Here is a 25807-nt window from a genome sequence, read left to right as displayed (position 1 = left end):
GGGCAGATTGGACATTCCATGCCTGAGTTACAGCAACTTCCTGTTTCATGGCGAAACATCAAAATTTGTCAGGCCGCCGAGGACCCGCCCTTCGACGAAAACTCAAGATCTTCGCAATTTAACGTCGCAAAGGCCTTAAGATTACACTCACCAAATTTGAAGATGATCAGATTAAAACTGTAGGAGGAGTTCGTTAAAGTATGAGGCCTGAAAATGTCAAAAACTGCACAAAAATCTGGGAGGAAGTTCAAAATGGCTGACTTCCTGTTGGGTTTAGGGCTATGCTCCAAGAGACTTTTTTGTAGGTATTAGTTCATTACATGTATGTACCGAATTTCGTGCACGTACGTGGAACGTTGCGGGAGGCGCACTCCGTTGAACTTTTATAGGTGGCGCTATCGAGCCGTTTTGCCCCGTCCAATTCTGAAACCTATATCAGATGTAAATTTTCGCCAGTTCTGACGCGTGTGCAAAGTTTTGTGAGTTTTCGCGCATGTTTAGGCCCTCAAAAATGCAATTCAATGCGGAGAAGAAGAATAATAATAATAATTAAAGCTGCAAGCAGCATTTATCGGGGTTCAAGCAGTTAAGGCCTTTAAGGCATTTAAGCACAAAAGCATCAAAAGTTATTAAGATTTATTTAGCAAGCATGTAACCACTGACATAATAGATGGAAAAGACCATTTACAGCCAATACAGGCAATTTGCCATGGGATATATATGGTTTTAAAGCTTTTTAACAGTTATAGCGCCACCTATGGTCCGATCTCCATAAAATTGTTTACTGTGACCTCAAATTGAACCCATACACATGTGTACTGAGTTTGGTGAAGATATCTCATTTACTTCTTGAGTTATAGCCATTTGAGTAAAATAGGCACCTCCCACGACGATTTGCCACATTCTAGAATTATTTAATATGATTCTAGCATGATTTACTATCATATACCATGTTCCAGAATGATTTATTAGGATTCTAGCATGATTTACCTTGATACACCTCATTTCAGTATTATTTACTATGATTTACAATGTTTCTAGCATGATTAACCACATTACTAGCAATTATGTGAAGTGTCAGTGCAAATGAGGTGATGAACACTGACAAAATATTATTGTGTTATAATAGTTAGTTATATACGTGATTTTTAGTGTGTGTCCAAGTATGAATGCAAAAGCACATGTAAAATATTTCATTATTAAGTAGAATGGCCAGCAGAGGGCACTAGAAGACCACTTATTGGCTCACTTTCACTTTAAACCAGTTTTCTGCACTAAAGCAAACCAGTTTTTCCATGTTAACTCAATGCATGCTTACACACACACACACACACACACACACACACACACACACACACACACACACACATACACACACAGCATAGTTAACCATGATTTACCATGATATACCACGTTGTAGTATTATTTACCAGGAGATAAACGACAATCTAGTATTATTTACTTTGATTTACCATGTTTCTAGCCTGATTTATCACATTACTAGCAATTATTTGAAGTGTCAGTGCAAATAAAGTGATTAACACTGACAAAATATGATTGTGTTATAATAGTTATTGCTATATAAGTGATTTTTTTTGTGTGTATTCAAGTATGAATGCAAGCACATGTTGAAATATTTCATTAATAAGTAGAATGGCCAGCAGAGGGCAGTAGAAGACCACTTATTGGCTCACTTTCACTTTAAACCAGTTTTCTGCACTAAAGCAAACCAGTTTATCCATGTTAACTCAATGCATGCTTACACACACACACACACACACACACACACACACACACACACACACACACACACACACACACACACACACACACACACACACAGCATAGTTAACCATGATTTACCATGATTTACCACATTACTAGCAATTATTTGAAGTGTCAGTGCAAATAAAGTGATTAACACTGACAAAATATGATTGTGTTATAATAGTTATTGCTATATAAGTGATTTTTAGTGTGTATTCAAGTATAAATGCAAGCACATGTGGAAAAATTTAATTAATAAGTAGAATGGCCAGCAGAGGGCAGTAGAAGACCACTTATTGGCTCACTTTCACTTTAAACCTCATGATTTTGACCAGTTTTCTGCACTAAAGCAAACCAGTGTTTCCATGTTAACTCAATAATGCATACTTGCTACATATGCTACACACAATAATGCTACACACACACACACACACACACACACACACACACACACAAATGTTTCAGTGATATTGGTGTCACATTCACCTTCATCACATTCACCTTCTGTCTTCATCAAATTCACCATCTGTCGTCATCACCTGCACCTGCTCCTCATCACCCTCCTCATCATCACCTGCTCCTCATCATCATAACCGTCACCTGTTGTCCTTGTCTTGATCTGTGTATTTAAGTTCCCCTCTCATCCATTATCATTGTCGGTTATTGTTTGTGCACTAGCACTCTGTTATGTTTGTTTTCATGTTGGAAAATAAAACCTTTGTTATATTTGTACCACACACACACACACACACACACACACACACACACACACACACACACACACACACACACACACAAATGTTTCAGTGATATTGGTGTCACATTCACTTTCATCACATTCACCTTCTGTCTTCATCACATTCACCATCTGTCGTCATCACCTGCACCTGCTCCTCATCACCCTCCTCATCATCACCTGCACCTCATCATCATAACCGTCACCTGTTGTCCTTGTCTTGATCTGTGTATTTAAGTTCCCCTCTCATCCATTATCATTGTCGGTTATTGTTTGTGCACTAGCACTCTGTTATGTTTGTTTTCATGTTGGAAAATAAAACCTTTGTTATATTTGTACCACACACACACACACACACACACACACACACACACACACACACACACACACACACACACACACACACACACCATCATTTATCATGATTTACCATGGCTGATACCAATACCAATATGAGAAAATGACTATTTTAAACAGCAGGGGGCAGTAAAATACCACTTATTGGCTTAACATGCCATTAAATCATATCATTTTCACCTTTTTAACTGTTATAGAGGCACATTTTGTCCGATCTGTCTGAAAATTTTCATGCTTGTTCAGGGTGATATTTCACACGTTCTGACTTGTTTTTAAGAAGGTCTGAGCATTGATTAAAGAGATATAGGCTTTCGGGGACACTTGGTAAAGGCCAGATTTTGAAGTGAACCTATTATAGCTATCCAAATGAAGTAGTTCAACTTTTTCTGACAATTATTGATCTAGTGAGTCCAGAGAATTGTATTGCACTAGTTTTGAACATTATGATATGAAAATTATATGATCAGACATGGAAAAGACCATTTACAGCCAATACAGGCAGTTTACCATAGGAAATATATGGTTTTAAAGCTTTTTAACAGTTATAGCGCCAACTGTTGTCCAATCTCCATAAAATTTTGCAAGCTTGTTTGTGATGTTATGACACATATGCTCACCAATTTTTGTGAAGTTCTGAGTTTTCATTTAGGATTTATAGGCTTTTGAGTGTATTTTGCCACACCCATTTTATAAATGACCCTATTACAGCCATACAAATACAAAAGTTCAACTTTTTTTTGATAATTATTGATCTAGAGAGTCCATAGAATTGTCCTAGACTGGTCTGGTTCCGATCGGGCAAAAAACCAGGGACTAGTTCGCAAAAGTAGGTTTTTAACATATTCATGAATATTTAATGAACGGTTTGATTGACAGCAATGGTTCTAGAGGCAAAGTTGTTCAGCGTGAGCAGATCTATCAAATGATATGCATTTTGTGACAATATATCTAACACCACGTGATTACAGAGCCATAAAACTCGTTAGCGCCAACTAGTGGCCGATTTCTTTCAAAATTCTTACAGACCTCTAGGGCCATGAGTCGAACATGCCCACCGAGTTTCGTTCCGATCGGCCTCCGTTAACCTTGTCTAATAGGTGCTCAACTTCATTGGCCAATGGCGGCCATGTTTTTTGAGATACACCAATGTCCTCATAGACATACATGGCACCTTGGACCAAGACACTGCATACCAATTTTCAAGTCAATCGGACTAACAGTCAGGTGGTTATAGCCTGTTTTATGTTCTTTTCATGTTATAGCGCCACCATGTGGCCAATCGCCGCGATTTTTTTACCGTGTCCTCAGATTGACTTCTTACATATGTGTACCAAGTTTGGTGAAAATACCTCATTTACTTCTGGAGTTATAGCCATTTTAGTAAAATAGGCTCCGCCCACAACGTTAATTTTGCGCCCCCTAGCGACCCTGAATCGAAATTTCAACTTTTTTTCGATAATTATTGATCTTCAGTCTCCAGAGAACAATTCTGCACTGGTTTGGTTCCAATCGAGCAAAAAACCAGGGACTAGTTCGCAAAAGTAGGTTTTCGACAAAATTCAAAATGGCGGAAAATCTATCATGACGGAAATGAAATCGGAGATATACGTTTTGTTCGTCAGACGACCAGCTTTCCAATGATATAAGACACTTGTGTCTACGACATACGGTCCAGGAGTTATGACCACTTTCGCGCTTTTGGTTGTTATAGCGCCACCTATGGGCCAATCGAGGTCATAATTTGATAACCTCTCCTCGATTTTTGTACTACCATCTGGCAAAGTTTCAAAGCTCTAGCCCTTACGGTTTGGGCTGCACGATGCGTTTTACGGCGGAATAATAATAATTAAAGCTGCAAGCAGCATTTATCGGGGTTCAAGCAGTTAAGGCCTTTAAGGCATTTAAGCACAAAAGCATCAAAAGTTATTAAGATTTATTTAGCAAGCATGTAACCACTGACATAATAGATGGAAAAGACCATTTACAGCCAATACAGGCAATTTGCCATGGGATATATATGGTTTTAAAGCTTTTTAACAGTTATAGCGCCACCTATGGTCCGATCTCCATAAAATTGTTTACTGTGACCTCAAATTGAACCCATACACATGTGTACTGAGTTTGGTGAAGATATCTCATTTACTTCTTGAGTTATAGCCATTTGAGTAAAATAGGCTCCTCCCACAACGATTTGCCACATTCTAGAATTATTTAATATGATTCTAGCATAATTTACTATCATATACCATGTTCCAGAATGATTTATTAGGATTCTAGCATGATTTACCTTGATACACCTCATTTCAGTATTATTTACTATGATTTACAATGTTTCTAGCATGATTAACCACATTACTAGCAATTATGTGAAGTGTCAGTGCAAATGAGGTGATGAACACTGACAAAATATTATTGTGTTATAATAGTTAGTTATATACGTGATTTTTTTGTGTGTGTCCAAGTATGAATGCAAAAGCACATGTAAAATATTTCATTATTAAGTAGAATGGCCAGCAGAGGGCACTAGAAGACCACTTATTGGCTCACTTTCACTTTAAACCAGTTTTCTGCACTAAAGCAAACCAGTTTTTCCATGTTAACTCAATGCATGCTTACACACACACACACACACACACACACACACACACACACACACACACACACACACACACACACACACACACACACACACACACACACACACACACAGCATAGTTAACCATGATTTACCATGATATACCACGTTCTAGTATTATTTACCAGGAGATAAACGACAATCTAGTATTATTTACTTTGATTTACCATGTTTCTAGCCTGATTTATCACATTACTAGCAATTATTTGAAGTGTCAGTGCAAATAAAGTGATTAACACTGACAAAATATGATTGTGTTATAATAGTTATTGCTAAATAAGTGATTTTTTTAGTGTGTATTCAAGTATGAATGCAAGCACATGTTGAAATATTTCATTAATAAGTAGAATGGCCTGCAGAGGGCAGTAGAAGACCACTTATTGGCTCACTTTCACTTTAAACCAGTTTTCTGCACTAAAGCAAACCAGTTTATCTATGTTAACTCAATGCATGCTTACACACACACACACACACACACACACACACACACACACACACACACACACACAGCATAGTTAACCATGATTTACCACATTACTAGCAATTATTTGAAGTGTCAGTGCAAATAAAGTGATTAACACTGACAAAATATGATTGTGTTATAATAGTTATTGCTATATAAGTGATTTTTAGTGTGTATTCAAGTATAAATGCAAGCACATGTGGAAAAATTTAATTAATAAGTAGAATGGCCAGCAGAGGGCAGTAGAAGACCACTTATTGGCTCACTTTCACTTTAAACCTCATGATTTTGACCAGTTTTCTGCACTAAAGCAAACCAGTGTTTCCATGTTAACTCAATAATGCATACTTGCTACATATGCTACACACAATAATGCTACACACACACACACACACACACACACACACACACACACACACAAAAATGTTTCAGTGATATTGGTGTCACATTCACCTTCATCACATTCACCTTCTGTCTTCATCACATTCACCATCTGTCGTCATCACCTGCACCTGCTCCTCATCACCCTCCTCATCATCACCTGCTCCTCATCATCATAACCGTCACCTGTTGTCCTTGTCTTGATCTGTGTATTTAAGTTCCCCTCTCATCCATTATCATTGTCGGTTATTGTTTGTGCACTAGCACTCTGTTATGTTTGTTTTCATGTTGGAAAATAAAACCTTTGTTATATTTGTACCACACACACACACACACACACACACACACACACACACACACACACACACACACACCATCATTTATCATGATTTACCATGGCTGATACCAATACCAATATGAGAAAATGACTATTTTAAACAGCAGGGGGCAGTAAAATACCACTTATTGGCTTAACATGCCATTAATTCATATCATTTTCACCTTTTTAACTGTTATAGAGGCAAATTTTGTCCGATCTGTCTGAAAATTTTCATGCTTGTTCAGGGTGATATTTCACACGTTCTGACTTGTTTTTAAGAAGGTCTGAGCATTGATTAAAGAGATATAGGCTTTCGGGGACACTTGGTAAAGGCCAGATTTTGAAGTGAACCTATTATAGCTATCCAAATGAAGTAGTTCAACTTTTTCTGACAATTATTGATCTAGTGAGTCCAGAGAATTGTATTGCACTAGTTTTGAACATTATGATATGAAAATTATATGATCAGAGATGGAAAAGACCATTTACAGCCAATACAGGCAGTTTACCATAGGAAATATATGATTTAAAGCTTTTTAACAGTTATAGCGCCACCTATCGTCCGATCTCCATAGAATTTTTCATGCTTGTTAATGATGTTATGTCACATATGCTGACCAATTTTTGTGAAGTTCGGAGTTTTTATTTAGGATTTATAGGCTTTTTAATGTATTTTGACACGCCCATTTTATAAATTACCCTATTACAGCCATCCAAATGCAAAAGTTCAAATTTTTTTTGATAATTATTGATCTAGAGAGTCCAGAGAATTGTCCTAGACTGGTCTGGTTCCGATCGGGCAAAAAACCTAGGACTAGTTCGCAAAAGTAGGTTTTTAACATATTAATGAATAATTAATGAACAGTTTGATTGACAGCAATGGTTCTTGAGGCAAAGTTGTTCAGGATGAGGAGATCTATCAAATGATATGCATATTGTGTGGATATTTGTAACACCACGTGATTACAGAGCCGTAAAACTCGTTAGCGCCAACTAGTGGCCGATTTCTTTCAAAATTCTTACAGACCTTTAGGGCCATGAGCCGAACATGCCCATTGAGTTTCGTTCCGATCGGCCTCCGTTAACCTTGTCTAATAGGTGCTCAAACTTCGTTGGCCGATGGCGGCCATGTTTTTTGAGATACGCCAATGTCCTCATACACATACATGGCACCTTGGACCAAGACACTGCATACCAATTTTCAAGTCAATCGGACTAACGGTCAGGTGGTTATAGCCTGTTTTATGTTTTTTTCATTTTATAGCGCCACCATGAGGCCAATCGTCGCGATTTTTTTACTGTGACCCCAGAGTAAGCTCATACACAAGTGTACCAAGTTTGGTGAAGATACCTCATTTACATCGGGAGTTATAGCCATTTTAGTAAAATAGGCCCCTCCCACAATGTACGTTTTGGCGCCCCTTAGCGACCGTGAATCGAAATTTCCACTTTTTTTCGATAATTATTGATATTCAGTCTCCAGAGAACATTTCTGCACTAGTTTGGTTCCAATCGGGCAAAAAACCAGGGACTAGTTCGCAAAAGTAGATTTTTGACAAAATTCAAAATGGCGGAAAATCTATCATGGCGGAAATGAAATCGGAGATATACGTTTTGTTCGTCAGGCGTCCAGCTTTCCAATGATATAAGACACTTGAGTCTACGACATACGGTCTAGGAGTTATGAGCAGTTTCGCGCTTTTGGTTGTTATAGCGCCACCTATGGGCCAATCGGGGTCATAATCTCTGAACCTTTCCTCGATTTTTGTACTACCATCTGTCAAAGTTTCAAAGTTCCAGCTCTTACGGTTTGGGCTGCACGATGCGTTTTACGGCGGAATAATAATAATAATAATTAAAGCTGCAAGCAGCATTTATCGGGGTTCAAGCAGTTAAGGCCTTTAAGGCATTTAAGCACAAAAGCATCAAAAGTTATTAAGATTTATTTAGCAAGCATGTAACCACTGACATAATAGATGGAAAAGACCATTTACAGCCAATACAGGCAATTTGCCATGGGATATATATGGTTTTAAAGCTTTTTAACAGTTATAGCGCCACCTATGCTCCGATCTCCATAGAATTGTTTACTGTGACCTCAAATTGAACCCATACACATGTGTACTGAGTTTGGTGAAGATATCTCATTTACTTCTTGAGTTATAGCCATTTGAGTAAAATAGGCTCCTCCCACAACGATTTGCCACATTCTAGAATTATTTAATATGATTCTAGCATGATTTACTATCATATACCATGTTCCAGAATGATTTATTAGGATTCTAGCATGATTTACCTTGATACACCTCATTTCAGTATTATTTACTATGATTTACAATGTTTCTAGCATGATTAACCACATTACTAGCAAATATGTGAAGTGTCAGTGCAAATGAGGTGATGAACACTGACAAAATATTATTGTGTTATAATAGTTAGTTATATACGTGATTTTTAGTGTGTGTCCAAGTATGAATGCAAAAGCACATGTAAAATATTTCATTATTAAGTAGAATGGCCAGCAGAGGGCAGTAGAAGACCACTTATTGGCTCACTTTCACTTTAAACCAGTTTTCTGCACTAAAGCAAACCAGTTTTTCCATGTTAACTCAATGCATGCTTACACACACACACACACACACACACACACACACACACACACACACACACACACATACACACACACACACACACATACACACACAGCATAGTTAACCATGATTTACCATGATATACCACGTTCTAGTATTATTTACCAGGAGATAAACGACAATCTAGTATTATTTACTTTGATTTACCATGTTTCTAGCCTGATTTATCACATTACTAGCAATTATTTGAAGTGTCAGTGCAAATAAAGTGATTAACACTGACAAAATATGATTGTGTTATAATAGTTATTGCTATATAAGTGATTTTTTTAGTGTGTATTCAAGTATGAATGCAAGCACATGTTAAAATTTTTCATTAATAAGTAGAATGGCCAGCAGAGGGCAGTAGAAGACCACTTATTGGCTCACTTTCACTTTAAACCAGTTTTCTGCACTAAAGCAAACCAGTTTATCCATGTTAACTCAATGCATGCTTACACACACACACACACACACACACACACACACACACACACACACACACACACAGCATAGTTAACCATGATTTACCATGATTTACCACATTACTAGCAATTATTTGAAGTGTCAGTGCAAATAAAGTGATTAACACTGACAAAATATGATTGTGTTATAATAGTTATTGCTATATAAGTGATTTTTAGTGTGTATTCAAGTATAAATGCAAGCACATGTGGAAAAATTTAATTAATAAGTAGAATGGCCAGCAGAGGGCAGTAGAAGACCACTTATTGGCTCACTTTCACTTTAAACCTCATGATTTTGACCAGTTTTCTGCACTAAAGCAAACCAGTGTTTCCATGTTAACTCAATAATGCATACTTGCTACATATGCTACACACAATAATGCTACACACACACACACACACACACACACACACACACAAATGTTTCAGTGATATTGGTGTCACATTCACCTTCATCACATTCACCTTCTGTCTTCATCACATTCACCATCTGTCGTCATCACCTGCACCTGCTCCTCATCACCCTCCTCATCATCACCTGCTCCTCATCATCATAACCGTCACCTGTTGTCCTTGTCTTGATCTGTGTATTTAAGTTCCCCTCTCATCCATTATCATTGTCGGTTATTGTTTGTGCACTAGCACTCTGTTATGTTTGTTTTCATGTTGGAAAATAAAACCTTTGTTATATTTGTACCACACACACACACACACACACACACACACACACACACACACACACACACACACCATCATTTATCATGATTTACCATGGCTGATACCAATACCAATATGAGAAAATGACTATTTTAAACAGCAGGGGGCAGTAAAATACCACTTATTGGCTTAACATGCCATTAATTCATATCATTTTCACCTTTTTAACTGTTATAGAGGCAAATTTTGTCCGATCTGTCTGAAAATTTTCATGCTTGTTCAGGGTGATATTTCACACGTTCTGACTTGTTTTTAAGAAGGTCTGAGCATTGATTAAAGAGATATAGGCTTTCGGGGACACTTGGTAAAGGCCAGATTTTGAAGTGAACCTATTATAGCTATCCAAATGAAGTAGTTCAACTTTTTCTGACAATTATTGATCTAGTGAGTCCAGAGAATTGTATTGCACTAGTTTTGAACATTATGATATGAAAATTATATGATCAGACATGGAAAAGACCATTTACAGCCAATACAGGCAGTTTACCATAGGAAATATATGATTTTAAAGCTTTTTAACAGTTATAGCGCCAACTATTGTCCAATCTCCATAAAATTTTGCAAGCTTGTTTGTGATGTTATGACACATATGCTCACCAATTTTTGTGAAGTTCTGAGTTTTCATTTAGGATTTATAGGCTTTTGAGTGTATTTTGCCACACCCATTTTATAAATGACCCTATTACAGCCATACAAATACAAAAGTTCAACTTTTTTTTGATAATTATTGATCTAGAGAGTCCATAGAATTGTCCTAGACTGGTCTGGTTCCGATCGGGCAAAAAACCAGGGACTAGTTCGCAAAAGTAGGTTTTCAACATATTCATGAATATTTAATGAACGGTTTGATTGACAGCAATGGTTCTAGAGGCAAAGTTGTTCAGCATGAGCAGATCTATCAAATGATATGCATTTTGTGACAATATATCTAACACCACGTGATTACAGAGCCATAAAACTCGTTAGCGCCAACTAGTGGCCAATTTCTTTCAAAATTGTTACAGACCTCTAGGGCCATGAGTCGAACATGCCCACCGAGTTTCGTTCCGATCGGCCTCCGTTAACCTTGTCTAATAGGTGCTCAACTTCATTGGCCAATGGCGGCCATGTTTTTTGAGATACACCAATGTCCTCATAGACATACATGGCACCTTGGACCAAGACACTGCATACCAATTTTCAAGTCAATCGGACTAACGGTCAGGTGGTTATAGCCTGTTTTATGTTTTTTTCATGTTATAGCGCCACCATGTGGCCAATCGCCGCGATTTTTTTACCGTGTCCTCAGATTGACCTCTTACATATGTGTACCAAGTTTGGTGAAAATACCTCATTTACTTCTGGAGTTATAGCCATTTTAGTAAAATAGGCTCCGCCCACAACGTTAATTTTGCGCCCCCTAGCGACCCTGAATCGAAATTTCAACTTTTTTTCGATAATTATTGATCTTCAGTCTCCAGAGAACAATAGGCTACGTGCACGTAACCAAGGAGTTCTACTTCCGCCGCCTTGAGTGTGCGGTCGACCATTTCCGGTTCGCAGCGAGACGGCAGGTTTTGATTGCGAAAGATGGCATATTTCACTCGTTGTTTACAAGGCCTCCCGAAAATTGATGTGAACGATGTCCACAGGATTGTTGACCACTCTTCACCTGCACCCGGTTGCAAGCGTGTAAAAGGATTTCGATTGTACATATCAAGTTACATCCACAACTTTGAAGGTGAGTAGCGATAACAGTTACCTCAGCTGTTAGCGGCTAGATCAGCTGTTAGCGTTAGACATTGACTAGCTAGCAGCCAAGTATTTTAACTCGCATTAAATCATGTCAATATTACAACATACTTTATTAGTGTTATTAAATACCTTGTAATGTTAATATGATTATCAACTGGTTGTGTGTATTTTTCATTTGGTTTTGTATTTCCTCTCACTCAGTGTCCAAGAAAGATCCAGTGACAGGAGTAGTGTGTGTGAGGGCGTTATGTCATCCGTCAATGGACAGATCTAAACCACCTCACAGTTTAAGTGTAGGATAAGTGTAGTGTTAAGATGGTTACCCATGTTCCTGGGTTAATCGTGTTCTTTTGTTTCTTTTCTCTAGGTTAACCATGTTCATTTGGTTGACCATGTCCCCCATTCACGTCAAAAACGACCAGTGTACGCTTAGTTACTACTATGTTTTCACTAACAGCAATCAGTGTTGTAGTAGCAATGTAGTGGTGTAGGGGTAGTATAGTTTGTTTTTCCAGGTATGCTGAACATCCCATGTGAAAGGTGAAACACATAAGATAGGTATAGAAGTGTATGTAAATCTGCTAAGTCTAATGAGCTATACTGTAATCTTGGTACTTTTTAAGTGGGGATTCTGATTGTACCTGCAAATTAAACTGCTCCACTGACCACATTAAAAGAAAAAGATTAATCCCTTTACTAACAGTGTTTACAAGTAAAAAGTTAAGTTTTTACTAGCTAACAGTGTACAAAAATAAATAGTAGCTTACTTGAGTATTCCATATAAATATATGACAAATCAGTTATACTACTCCTGTTTAAATATATTTTTTAAACATCTTGTTACAGGTGGGGCTGAAGGACTCAATCCCTGTTGAGCTGGCCCATCACAGCTGTACATGTGTAGCTGGATCAGTGCTCTGTAACCATTGTGTGGCTCTACTTTTCCAGTCTGCACATTATTCTCAGCTAGACATTCCAGTTGTTCCACCAGTGCTGAGCTGTACGGAGAGTGAACAACAGTGGCACAAGCCAAGAACCCTGGCAAGTCTTGGAATAATGTAACAATAATTTCAATACTACATCTACACATCACATACGCTCATCGCTGCTTATGGCCTATATTCACAGGGTGTTAAACCAGGTCCCGTCGAGAAGATGGCTGTGCTGTCTGCCAAACCAAAGCAGAGGACCATGGCCGAGGGAGTAAGGTGAGAATTTGGCTAGTAGTTAGTAATCTATTAATTAATTTGTTAGGCCTACTTTTCTCAATCAAATCAAGAAAGCTGTAGTTTTGTTACTTGTCGTCATTAAAGGAGAAGTTCACTTTTAAAATGAAAATTCTGTCATCATATACTCACCATCATGTTGTTTCAAACATGTATGAATTTCTTTCTTCTGCTGAACAGAAAGGAAGATCTTTAGAAGATTATCAGTAACCAGACAGTTTTTGGTACCATTGACTTCCATAGTATTTATTTTTCCTACTATAGAAGTCAATGGGACCCAAAAACTGTCTGGTTACTGACATTCTTCTAAATATATTCCTTTGTGTTCAGCAGAAGAAAGAAATTCATACATGTTTGAAACAACATGAGGGTGAGTATATGATGACAGAATTTTCATTTTAAAAGTGATCTTCTCCTTTAAGTGATTAGTGGTGGAACGGTACACAGTAGTCATGGTTCGATTCATACCTCGGTTCAGACATCACGGTTTGGTACGAGTTCGGTACAATGGAGGAAAAGCAAAAAAAAAAAGAAGTTTTATTAATAAAGTAAAGGCATAGAACCAGTTTATCTGTAGTCCACTGACAAAAGTTTTATATAATGAGTTTATTAATTAAATTAATAAAAAGACAAAAAGACCTTGAGATATGTTTAATTGTACCTGAATGAATTGAAAATGAATTTGCTACATTTGACTAATATATTTGTTTTCCTAAAAATTTAAAATTACATTTTAATTAACAGTAACTTAAACATTTTGCATTTTGAATGATGTCAAAATGATGGAGTACATTTTTATTATTTATTTATTTTTATACCGTGTATTCTCTGTGTAATTTTAAGCACCGAAGCGTGACTTCTGTACCGTTTCAGTAAACTACGAATACATGTACCGTTCCACCCCTAGAAGTGATATATCTTACTGGTGTTTCTCAATTTGTTTCAAATAGGTCCACACTGTACAAAGCCATCAGTGGAGAGTTGCTGGACCTGTCCATTCTCAGAGTGTCAGAGATCTACAAAGAGTTCACCCCTGTTTCTGCACCAACCATTTGTACAATGGGTATCACCTGTGAGGTGCCACTAGTGGACTCTGCACTCGGTTTGGTACAAGCAGGCAGTCCCCTGTCATACCAACAACCCAAGGCAAGAAGTCGCCCTTTTCCTCACCATGACGCTCCACCACGCCCAGATTTGCCATTGGCTGGCTGCAGACTGGAGACATCATGCAGTATGTTCGTTTTCACTGAGCATCAACAGCTGCACTTCAAGTCACTTGAGGTTACCTGGGAGATGGCTAACAAAATAGAGGATGCAACTAGAAGTCAAAGTTCATCAGCAGACTGGCATAGACTGAGAAAACCTAGACTCACTTCCTCACATTTTGGGGAAATATGCCATGCTAAACCATGCACCTTAGATAAGATGGCAGACCGGCTGCTCAAAGGGGTCCGTCAGACAGCAGCAATGAAGAGGGGTCTCGAAATGGAAGCTGATGCCATCAAAGAGTACTGCAAGCTCAAGAGGGTGAACTACTACCCTTGTGGCTTCATAATACACCCTGACACTCCATGGCTAGGTACATCCCCAGATGGGGTTGTCTTTGACCCAACAGAAAGTACTGAATTCGGCCTTGTGGAAATAAAATGTCCAAACATTAAGAGCTATGTGGATTATCCACATCTGAAAATGAAAGACGGCAACTTGGAATTGAAGCAGGGTCATGGTTACTACTGGCAGGTGCAGGGTCAGCTACTCCTAACAGGGATGGAGTGGTGCGATTTTGTGGTGTTTGCGGAGGAAGACACCCTGATTCAAAGAATATACCGGGACAATGGTGTGATGCAAAAAATAAGAGAGAGAGCAGACTTCTTTTTTTTCTACACATACCTACATGCATATCTGCAGTAATAAAATGAATTATCAGTAAACAATAACTGTCTTTGTTCTTGTTGATATCTCATTATAGTGTGAGGCCTTCAAGTGGGTTGTTTTAAGTTAATTTAAATTTGTCAAGTTACTAATCAGAAAATATGTGCTAAACAGTGTTGTAACACAGGATTGACCACTTGCCTTAAAGTGTACACAGCAAAGGTGAACCCACACCAATGTATTGCTAGAAGTTAAACTAATATTCAATGAGTCAGGCCCACTTTGGGGGAAATTAAACAACACAAAGAGAGACCAAGTTAATATAGATTTCAAATAAATAATTTATTAATTAAAAAAAGTCAGTAAATGTAAGCTAAAACTAAATTGTGGTGTGAATCAGTATATTGTTTGTAAAAAAAAAAAAAAAAAAAGGAAAATGAGGAAGAGCAGCAGCCAGCCATGAAGCAAACATTCAGATTTCTACCTGGCTCTTATGTTCTCTCCAGTCTTTGACCAGAGGTCCATTTTGGTAGTTGCACAAGATACAAGCTACAGTGAAAAGTTGGTTAATGCTCCCTGAAATAGACAAAGGGATTACCGTGTCAAAAAGTTTGTTCTCCTTAACCCGCCTGATCAGCCTTTCAACATGAACTCGCAGCCGCGCGATTGACTGTGTCTCCAGGACGTCCTGTGCTGCCATTTGTTCCTTGTTGGAGCGGAAGGCAGGCCTGTGAAGTCTTCCTGGCACAAGGTTGTCCACCCTAAAGCCCTTGTCCACCATCACAGCCATGTCAGGGGACAGGAGAGGTATGATGCCAGACATTCTGAAGAGCTCACGGTCACTGATAGAGCCCCCATAGAGAGCAGAAACAAATGTCAGAGGACCATGTGGTGCCATGCCAATCATGGCCTTGAAGGTACAGTGTGATTTGTAGTGCGAGTACACCTCACTCTGTAGCACAAGTGAGGATGGAGTTTGACACCGCAGTTCTGTGCAGTCAACAATGACCTGAGTGTCTGCATATTCCTTGAACTCAGGAGGTAGGCTGGCTGTGATTTCTTCAGGTGTCATCCAGATACACACAGCTCCCAGTACACAGTAAAGAAAGTTGGCCCAGGTTGTGATGATCCTGCCGGCTGTTGTCCGATGGATGTTAAATCGGTGGCCAAGCTCTCTCTGTGTGCATCCGGTTGATAGATAATTTAGAAAAAGAAATAACTCATCTATGGGCAGCAACTTAGTTGATCTGCTCGATGTTGTCTTCTCTGCCACACTTGTCACACGGATCATCCTTGATGTTGCTGGTTCGATGAGCCTCCAGAATGCCATCAGGTGGTCATAAGAATGGAATCTTTTAAACAAAAAACACAAAAATAACATTGCTGTTAGTCATGGTAGTCTAATTTAGTTACACATGATCAATTATCTTAATTTTTATTCACTACATTTATTTTATATGAAGAAAAGACAATGAAAGGTTGTGTTGAGTAATGTAGGTAGCACACGTTTTGGCCTGATCTCATTATGTTAGTCATAAATTACATTACTTTTACTTTTGATATTTGATGTACACTTGAAGGAAAATACTCTTCCTCTTGTAAGGTGGACTTTTAGTGGAGCAACATTTTACATGTGTAGTAGCCCATCTTTACTTTCACTAAAGTGCATGACTTGTGTGATTTTTTTTTTCCATCACTGTTAATATGGTACAAGATATCAGCTTCCTGCAATTCAAAACACTTAATTATGACTCACCTGGTATAAAATCGGATGTCCTCGTCCGATCCTGCAAAGCGCTTCAGTCCTAAACAACTCCGCAGCTGGAGAGCCTGAATTTGTAGTTCGAGCTCCTTTACTTTCTGGCGAAGTGTATCGTTTTCCTCAGCTAACTGATCTGCGACCATTGCTGTGGTAGGAGTAATACAGTAATCATGATCTGGTGCCAGGGTAGCCAGCTCCATCTCTTCTTCTGAGTCGATGTAATGGACAGGAGGAGGGCTATCCGCTCTGGGTCTCCGCTCCCACACGCTCGCCCTCGGTACCGGTATTTGAAAATTATTCCAGGAAAAAAGAGCAGGAATGGCCCCTTTCTTCAACCTTCTCAATTTTCCCGGGTTGTTTACAAAATCGACCTTTTGGAAATGCCTGCTGCAAACACGACTCGTCTTGCTTGGGGTGAAGTCGTCCCGCCGTACTCTTACCATCCATTCGGCTCTCACCAACACATCCACTGGAAAGCTATGAAAGCTTACAGTACTGTTGTACCTGGACGAATTCGCACACAGGGGTACACAACAATGGAGTGCGGTCTTTTTCACGCGTTGAAACGCCAACCGCCTCTCTTTTACCCGAAATCCGCTCATGTTGAAACTTTGTCTAACTTATGTCTACTCAAAACTAGCGACTCCGGAAAATCTCCACGACGAAAACAACAACACCACCTACCGGAAGTAGTCGACCGCACACTCAAAACACGGAAGTTAACCGGAAGTTCTATTGTGCACGTAGCCTATTCTGCACTGGTTTGGTTCCGATCGAGCAAAAAACCAGGGACTAGTTCGCAAAAGTAGGTTTTCGACAAAATTCAAAATGGCGTAAAATCTATCATGACGGAAATGAAATCGGAGATATACGTTTTGTTCGTCAGACGACCAGCTTTCCAATGATATAAGACACTTGTGTCTACGACATACGGTCCAGGAGTTATGACCACTTTCGCGCTTTTGGTTGTTATAGCGCCACCTATGGGCCAATCGAGGTCATAATTTGATAACCTCTCCTCGATTTTTGTACTACCATCTGGCAAAGTTTCAAAGCTCTAGCCCTTACGGTTTGGGCTGCACGATGCGTTTTACGGCAGAATAATAATAATAATAATTAAAGCTGCAAGCAGCATTTATCGGGGTTCAAGCATTTAAGGCCTTTAGGCACATAAGCATTTAAGACATTAAGATTTATTTAGAAAGCTTTTAACCACTGAAATAATAGATGGAAAAGTCCATTTACAGCCAATACAGGCAATTTACCATAGGAAATATGTGTTTTTTAAAGCTTTTTAACAGTTATAGCACCATCTATAGTCCGATCTCCATGAAATTTTGCATGCTTGTTAATGATGTTATGGCACATAAGCTCACCAATTTTCGTGAAGTTCTGAGTTTTCGTTTAGGATTTATAGGCTTTTGAGTGCATTTTGCCACGCCCATTTTCTTTATGACCCAATATACCCATGCGAAAAATGCAAAAGTTCAACTTTTTTTTGATAATTATTGATCTTGAGAGTCCATAGAATTGTCCTAGACTCGTTTGGTTCTGATCGGGCGAAAAACCTAGGACTAGTTCGCAAAAGTAGGTTTTTAACATAATTACGAATATTTAATGAACGGTTTGATTGACAGCAATGGTTCTTGAGGCAAAGTTGTTCAACAAGAGGAGATCTATCAAATGGTATGCATTTTGTGACAATAAGTGTAACACCACGTGATTACAGAGCCATAAAACTCGTTAGCGCCAACTAGTGGCCGATTTCTTTTAAAATTCTTACAGACCTCTAGGGCCATGAGTCGAACATGCCCACCGAGTTTCGTTCCGATAGGCCTCCGTTAACCTTGTCTAATAGGTGCTCAAACTTCATTGGCCGATGGCGGCCATGTTTTTTGAGATACACCAATGTCCTCATAGACATACATGGCACCTTGGACCAAGACACTGCATACCAATTTTCAAGTCAATCGGACTAACGGTCAGGTGGTTATAGCCTGTTTTATGTTTTTTTCATGTTATAGCGCCACCATGTGACCAATCGCCGCGATTTTTTTACCGTGACCTCATATTGACGTCTTACACATGTGTACCAGGTTTGGTTAAAATACCTCTTTTACTTCTGGAGTTATAGCCATTTTAGTAAAATAGGCTCCTCCCACAACGTTAATTTTGCACCCCCTAGCGACCGTGAATCGAAATTTCAACTTTTTTTTGATAATTATTGATATTCAGACTCCAGAGAACAATTCTGCACTGGTTTGGTTCCGATCGGGCAAAAAACCAGGGACTAGTTCGCAAAAGTAGATTTTCGACAAAATTCAAAATGGCGGAAAATCTATCATGGCGGAAATAAAATCGGAGATATACGTTTTGTTCGTCAGGCGTCCAGCTTTCCAATGATATAAGACACTTGAGTCTATGACTTACGGTCTAGGAGTTATGAGCAGTTTCGCGCTTTTGGTTGCTATAGCGCCACCTATGGGCCAATCGGGGTCATAATTTGATAACCTCTCCTCGATTTTTGTACTACCATATGGCAAAGTTTCAAAGCTCTAGCCCTTACGGTTTGGGCTGCACGATGCGTTTTACGGCAGAATAATAATAATAATAATAATAATAAAAATCAGCACAATTACAATAGGGTTTCAGCACTTCGTGCTTGAACCCCTAATTAAAGCTGCAAGCAGCATTTAGCGGGGTTCAAGCATTTAGGGTCTTTAAGCACATAAGGCAGTTTAGTGAGTTGTCTGAGTTTTTGTTTAGGATTTACAGGCTTTTGAGTGTTTTTTGCCATACCCATTTTCTAAATGATCCTGTTATGGCTACCCAATGGGTAAAGTTAAAGTTTTTTATATAATTAATAATCTAGAGCTTCCAGAGAATTGTACTGCACTGGTATATTTCCGATCGGGCGAAAACCTAGGACTAGTTTGCAAAAGTAGGTTTTTAACATAATCGCAAGTATTTAATGAACAAATTGATTGACAGTAGTAGTTCTTGAGGCAAAGTTGTTCAGTATGAGGAGATCTATCAAATGATATGCATCACGTGATTACATAGCCGTAAAACCTGTTAGCGTCAACTAGTGGCTGATTTTTCAAAATTCTTACAGACCTCTAGGGCCACGAATCGAACATGCCCACCGAGTTTCGTTCTGATCGGCCTCCGTTAAGAGTAAACTAACAGCTTTGAATTAAAATGGTGAGGTATCCTGTTGTAAACATCAACCATGCCTGTTGACAGTTCTCTTTTGTGGGAAGGGAATGAAAAGTTCTCAAATCCGCAGCACAGCCTCAGACATAACATTTATATCCATGATCTGCCATTTTCACTATTGTCCTTGCTTGCTTCTTCACAATACCTGCAGATCTTCTGATGATTCGGCTGTGCAGGTCCACATTAACACTGCCTGGCCTAGAACATGGACTGGAAAATGCAAATTTGGGGGGTATAAATATTAATGATCCTGACTCCAACGTCACAGTCGGTGTTATGGTGGGATTCACTCATTTTTCAGCGGTCTTTTGCAAACAAGAGATTTACACATGAAGGAGGAAACAATGGTGTTTGAGGCTCACGGTATGTCAGTTCCATGTCCAGAACTCTTATCATTCAACTATGCCAAGATAAATACAGTTTTCAATTGTATGGCACCTTTAAAATAGATGATTAGTAATATAATGCTTACTTGGAGTCTGAAATGGCTTTAACAAAAGAAGAAAAATATTCTTAGATTTCTGTTCATTCTAATCATGTACAAATAAAGTAGCACAATAAGATTACATTTATTTGAATGCATTAGTGAGTGTGTGATTGTGCTGTGTGTGCAGCGTGTCAATACTAAAAGTGAAGGTTTAGTTGATATCTTTGGTGATAATATCTGTAGTAATCATAAAAAAACAATTAAGAAATAAAGAATTAAAATTACAAATAATATTCTATTAAGATATGAGTTACAATAACATGATTTGCAATAGTAATAATATCAATAATATATGCACAATACACACAGATTAGACTATCAGGTCTGTGTTTTACAAAAACATTAGTATTGCAGCCAATGTGAGTCTGTGGGATTTATAAACAGACAAAATATTATTTGAAATGTTATTTTAATGATTTTATTAAGTTTAAACAATATTTCAAATGGAAAATATTGAAAAATTTCAAAAAAAATGAAAAATAATATTTTAGTGAGCAGAATGAACCAATGAGTGTTCTTCTTCTGGTGGTTAAAATGTAAATGAAAACAATAATACTTAAACAATAATACTTAATACACTAACCATGCTTGAACACACACATGCACACACATTTTGTTGTAGATGTAGATATTTAAAATAAAAGATAGGTAACAAAATGATAATTGCAAATCTCCTCTGTATAACACCATTTTCAGATTTCAAATTAATTACTGAGAGGCAGAATTGTTCAAACTGAGAACTCAGTAAAAATGAAGTGATAAACTTTGACAAAACATGACTGTGTTATAATAGGTGATTTTCATGCAAGTAATTTTATATAGTCCAAAAACTAATGCAAAAGCACAGATGAAAATATTTTATTAAGTAGAATGTCCTGCTTCCATAGTAGAAGACCACTAATTGACTCAGTTTCATTTGAAAGACTTTTTTATCCACCAGTAAAACAAAGCAGTTTCTCCATGTTCTTTCCATTAAGCATGCTTACACACACAGACACACACACAGACACAAACACATCCACACACACACACACACACACACACACACACACACACACACACACACACACACACACACACACACACACACACACACACACACACACACACACACACACACACAAAGACAAATATGTTTTCAATGTTTTTAGGATGTGATATTGTGAAAATATCTTCATCTCCTCATCTTGAACAACTTTGCCTCAAGAATCACTAATGTCAATCAAACCGTTCATAATCATAATAAAAAAATAAAATATATACAAATATCATAATAAAAAAAAAAAACATCATAATAAAAAAGATTGCTTCTTAAAGCATTTGTTTATTTCCCAATACTGAAGCGAATTAAAAGATCATGCGTAATCCTGCTGCTCCCTCTAGTGGACAACAGTGGTATTATAGCTTACATTTTACAGTTGAAGTGTTTGAATGAATGAATGGGAATTTGTTTTTTTACTTATATCTCAGGAACCAAAAGGCGAAAAATTCTGAAACTCAGAGCATAGATAGTGCTTGAGGAGCCCTGTTGAATGAGACCATCAAGGTGTTTTTGGGCGATTGGGGCTGGGAGTTATGACTGTTATAAGGCATATCTGTTCGGGCTATTATCTCTGGAATGCCCAGGGCAAATAACACCACATTTGAATCGAAGCTAGCCAAGGACGCGCCCTTTCCAACGAGCTCTCACACAATGTTCGGGGTGGTCTGGGTCGGGAGTAATGGCCGTTCAAAATCGGGGGTCCCGCGGATTCGCGATGCGCGGGGGGCGCGCTCCCGAGGCCCGCGACGACACGTTTCGATCAAGAGCCCGGAGAGGTCCTCACCATCAAAATTTGAGCGCGCAACGACTTTCCGTTTTCGAGTTATGAATGAATTTGTATTCGGGGGCGTGGCTTAAATGCCGTTATACTTTCGTTTCATTTCATTCATTTACTTTCGTCCATTTCCATATCTCAGTGTAACACAATTGTCAATAGTAATACTCAATAGATGAGTTTTGACAAAATGTGATTGTAAATGTTAAAATAATGATTTTATAAAGTCTAAATATGAATTTTATAACAATATTAGGGAGTAGTATGATGAAATGACAGCAGGGGGCAGTAAAATACCACTTATTGGCTTAATATGTCATTATATTCATATAAAATCACCTTTTGAAGAAGTTAAACTTTTTTTCTGATAATTATTGATCTAGAGAGTTCAGAGAATTGTGCTGCACTGGTTTTGAACATTATGATATGAACATTATATGATAAAAGATAGAAGACACCATTTACAGCAAATACAGGCAATTTACCATAGGAAATATATGGTTTTAAAGCGTTTTAACAGTTATAGCGCCAACTATGGTCCGCTCTCCATAAAATTTTCCATGCTTCTTAAGCAGGTTATGACACATATGCTCATCAATTTTCGTGAAGTTCTGAGTTTTCGTTTAGGATTTATAGGCTTTTGAGTGCATTTTACCACGCCCATTTTCTAAATGACCCTGTTAGCCATGCGAAAAATGCAAAAGTTCAACTTTTTTTTGATAATTATTGACCTAGAGAGTCCATAGAATTGTCCTAGACTGGTTTGGTTCCGATCGGGCGAAAAACCTAGGACTAGTTCGCAAAAGTAGGTTTTTAACATAATTACGAATATTTAATGAACGGTTTGATTGACAGCAATGGTTCTTGAGGCAAAGTTGTTCAACAAGAGGAGATCTATCAAATGGTATCCATTTTGTGACAATAAGTGTAACACCACGTGATTACAGAGCCATAAATCTCGTTAGCGCCAACTAGTGGCCGATTTCTTTCAAAACTCTTACAGACCTCTAGGGCCATGAGTAGAACATGCCCACCGAGTTTCGTTCCGATCGGCCTCCGTTAACCTTGTCTAATAGGTGCTCAAACTTCATTGGCCGATGGCGGCCATGTTTTTTTAGATACGCCAATGTCCTCATACACATACATGACACCTTGGACCAAGACACGGCATACCAATTTTCAAGTCAATCGGACTAACGGTCAGGTGGTTAAAGCCTGTTTTATGTTTTTTTCATATTATAGCGCCACCATGTGGCAAATCGCCGCGATTTTTTTACTGTTACCTCATATTGAGCTCATACATATGTGTACCGAGTTTGGTGAAGATACCTCATTTACTTCTGGAGTTATAGCCATTTTAGTAAAATAGGCCCCTCCCACAACGTACGTTTTGGCGCCCCTTAGCGTCCGTGAATCGAAATTTCGACTTTTTTTCGATAATTATTGATCTTCAGTTTCTAGAGAACATTTCTGCACTGGTTTGGTTCCGATCGGGCGAAAAACCAGGGACTAGTTCGCAAAAGTAGGTTTTTGACAAAATTCAAAATGGCGGAAAATCTATCATGGCGGAAATGAAATCGGAGATATACGTTTTGTTCGTCAGGCGTCCAGCTTTCCAATGATATAAGACACTTGAGTCTACGACATACGGTCTAGGAGTTCTGAGCAGTTTCGCGCTTTTGGTTGCTATAGCGCCACCTATGGGCCAATCGGGGTCATAATTTGATAACCTCTCCTCGATTTTTGTACTACCATCTGGCAAAGTTTCAAGGTTCCAGCTCTTACGGTTTGGGCTGCACGATGCGTTTTACGGCAGAAGAAAAATAATAATAAAAATCAGGACAATTACAATAGGGTTTCAGCACTTCGTGCTTGAACCCCTAATAATAATAAAAATCAGCACAAATACAATAGGGTTTCAGCACTTCGTGCTTGAACCCCTAATAATTAAAGCTGCAAGCAGCATTTATCGGGGTTCAAGCATTTAAGGCCTTTAGGCACATAAGCATTTAAGACATTAAGATTTATTTAGAAAGCTTTTAACCACTGAAATAATAGATGGAAAAGTCCATTTACAGCCAATACAGGCAATTTACCATAGGAAATATGTGTTTTTTAAAGCTTTTTAACAGTTATAGCACCATCTATAGTCCGATCTCCATGAAATTTTGCATGCTTGTTAATGATGTTATGGCACATAAGCTCACCAATTTTCGTGAAGTTCTGAGTTTTCGTTTAGGATTTATAGGCTTTTGAGTGCATTTTGCCACGCCCATTTTCTTTATGACCCAATATACCCATGCGAAAAATGCAAAAGTTCAACTTTTTTTTGATAATTATTGATCTTGAGAGTCCATAGAATTGTCCTAGACTCGTTTGGTTCTGATCGGGCGAAAAACCTAGGACTAGTTCGCAAAAGTAGGTTTTTAACATAATTACGAATATTTAATGAACGGTTTGATTGACAGCAATGGTTCTTGAGGCAAAGTTGTTCAACAAGAGGAGATCTATCAAATGGTATGCATTTTGTGACAATAAGTGTAACACCACGTGATTACAGAGCCATAAAACTCGTTAGCGCCAACTAGTGGCCGATTTCTTTTAAAATTCTTACAGACCTCTAGGGCCATGAGTCGAACATGCCCACCGAGTTTCGTTCCGATAGGCCTCCGTTAACCTTGTCTAATAGGTGCTCAAACTTCATTGGCCGATGGCGGCCATGTTTTTTGAGATACACCAATGTCCTCATAGACATACATGGCACCTTGGACCAAGACACTGCATACCAATTTTCAAGTCAATCGGACTAACGGTCAGGTGGTTATAGCCTGTTTTATGTTTTTTTCATGTTATAGCGCCACCATGTGACCAATCGCCGCGATTTTTTTACCGTGACCTCATATTGACGTCTTACACATGTGTACCAGGTTTGGTTAAAATACCTCTTTTACTTCTGGAGTTATAGCCATTTTAGTAAAATAGGCTCCTCCCACAACGTTAATTTTGCACCCCCTAGCGACCGTGAATCGAAATTTCAACTTTTTTTTGATAATTATTGATATTCAGACTCCAGAGAACAATTCTGCACTGGTTTGGTTCCGATCGGGCAAAAAACCAGGGACTAGTTCGCAAAAGTAGATTTTCGACAAAATTCAAAATGGCGGAAAATCTATCATGGCGGAAATAAAATCGGAGATATACGTTTTGTTCGTCAGGCG

The 25807-nt window shown here is 38.4% G+C and overlaps 2 protein-coding genes across 2 annotated transcripts; one reads left to right on the top strand and one right to left on the bottom strand.

Annotated features, from left to right (window-relative positions):
- The first annotated feature begins 12075 nt into the window (after positions 1-12075).
- LOC308705305 (uncharacterized protein) lies at positions 12076-15716 on the top strand. The gene is made up of 3 exons (XM_081390250.1): positions 12076-12192; positions 13053-13414; positions 14383-15716. Exons 2-3 carry the CDS (start codon positions 13362-13364, stop codon positions 15341-15343), a joined length of 1014 nt encoding a protein of 337 aa, XP_081246376.1. The 5' UTR covers positions 12076-12192; positions 13053-13361; the 3' UTR covers positions 15344-15716.
- On the bottom strand, positions 14414-17724 carry LOC308705304 (uncharacterized protein). Its single transcript, XM_081390249.1, has 2 exons — positions 17061-17724; positions 14414-16656 (listed from the first exon to the last, which is right to left on the bottom strand). The coding sequence occupies exons 1-2, from the start codon at positions 17666-17668 to the stop codon at positions 15777-15779; spliced, it is 1488 nt and encodes a 495-aa protein (XP_081246375.1). The 5' UTR covers positions 17669-17724; the 3' UTR covers positions 14414-15776.
- Positions 17725-25807: the final 8083 nt, after the last annotated feature.

Source organism: Scardinius erythrophthalmus (assembly GCF_964197995.2).
Source record: "Scardinius erythrophthalmus genome assembly, chromosome: 17".
Taxonomy (NCBI): Eukaryota; Metazoa; Chordata; class Actinopteri; order Cypriniformes; family Leuciscidae; genus Scardinius; species Scardinius erythrophthalmus.
This window is presented reverse-complemented; position numbering and strand designations above follow the sequence as displayed.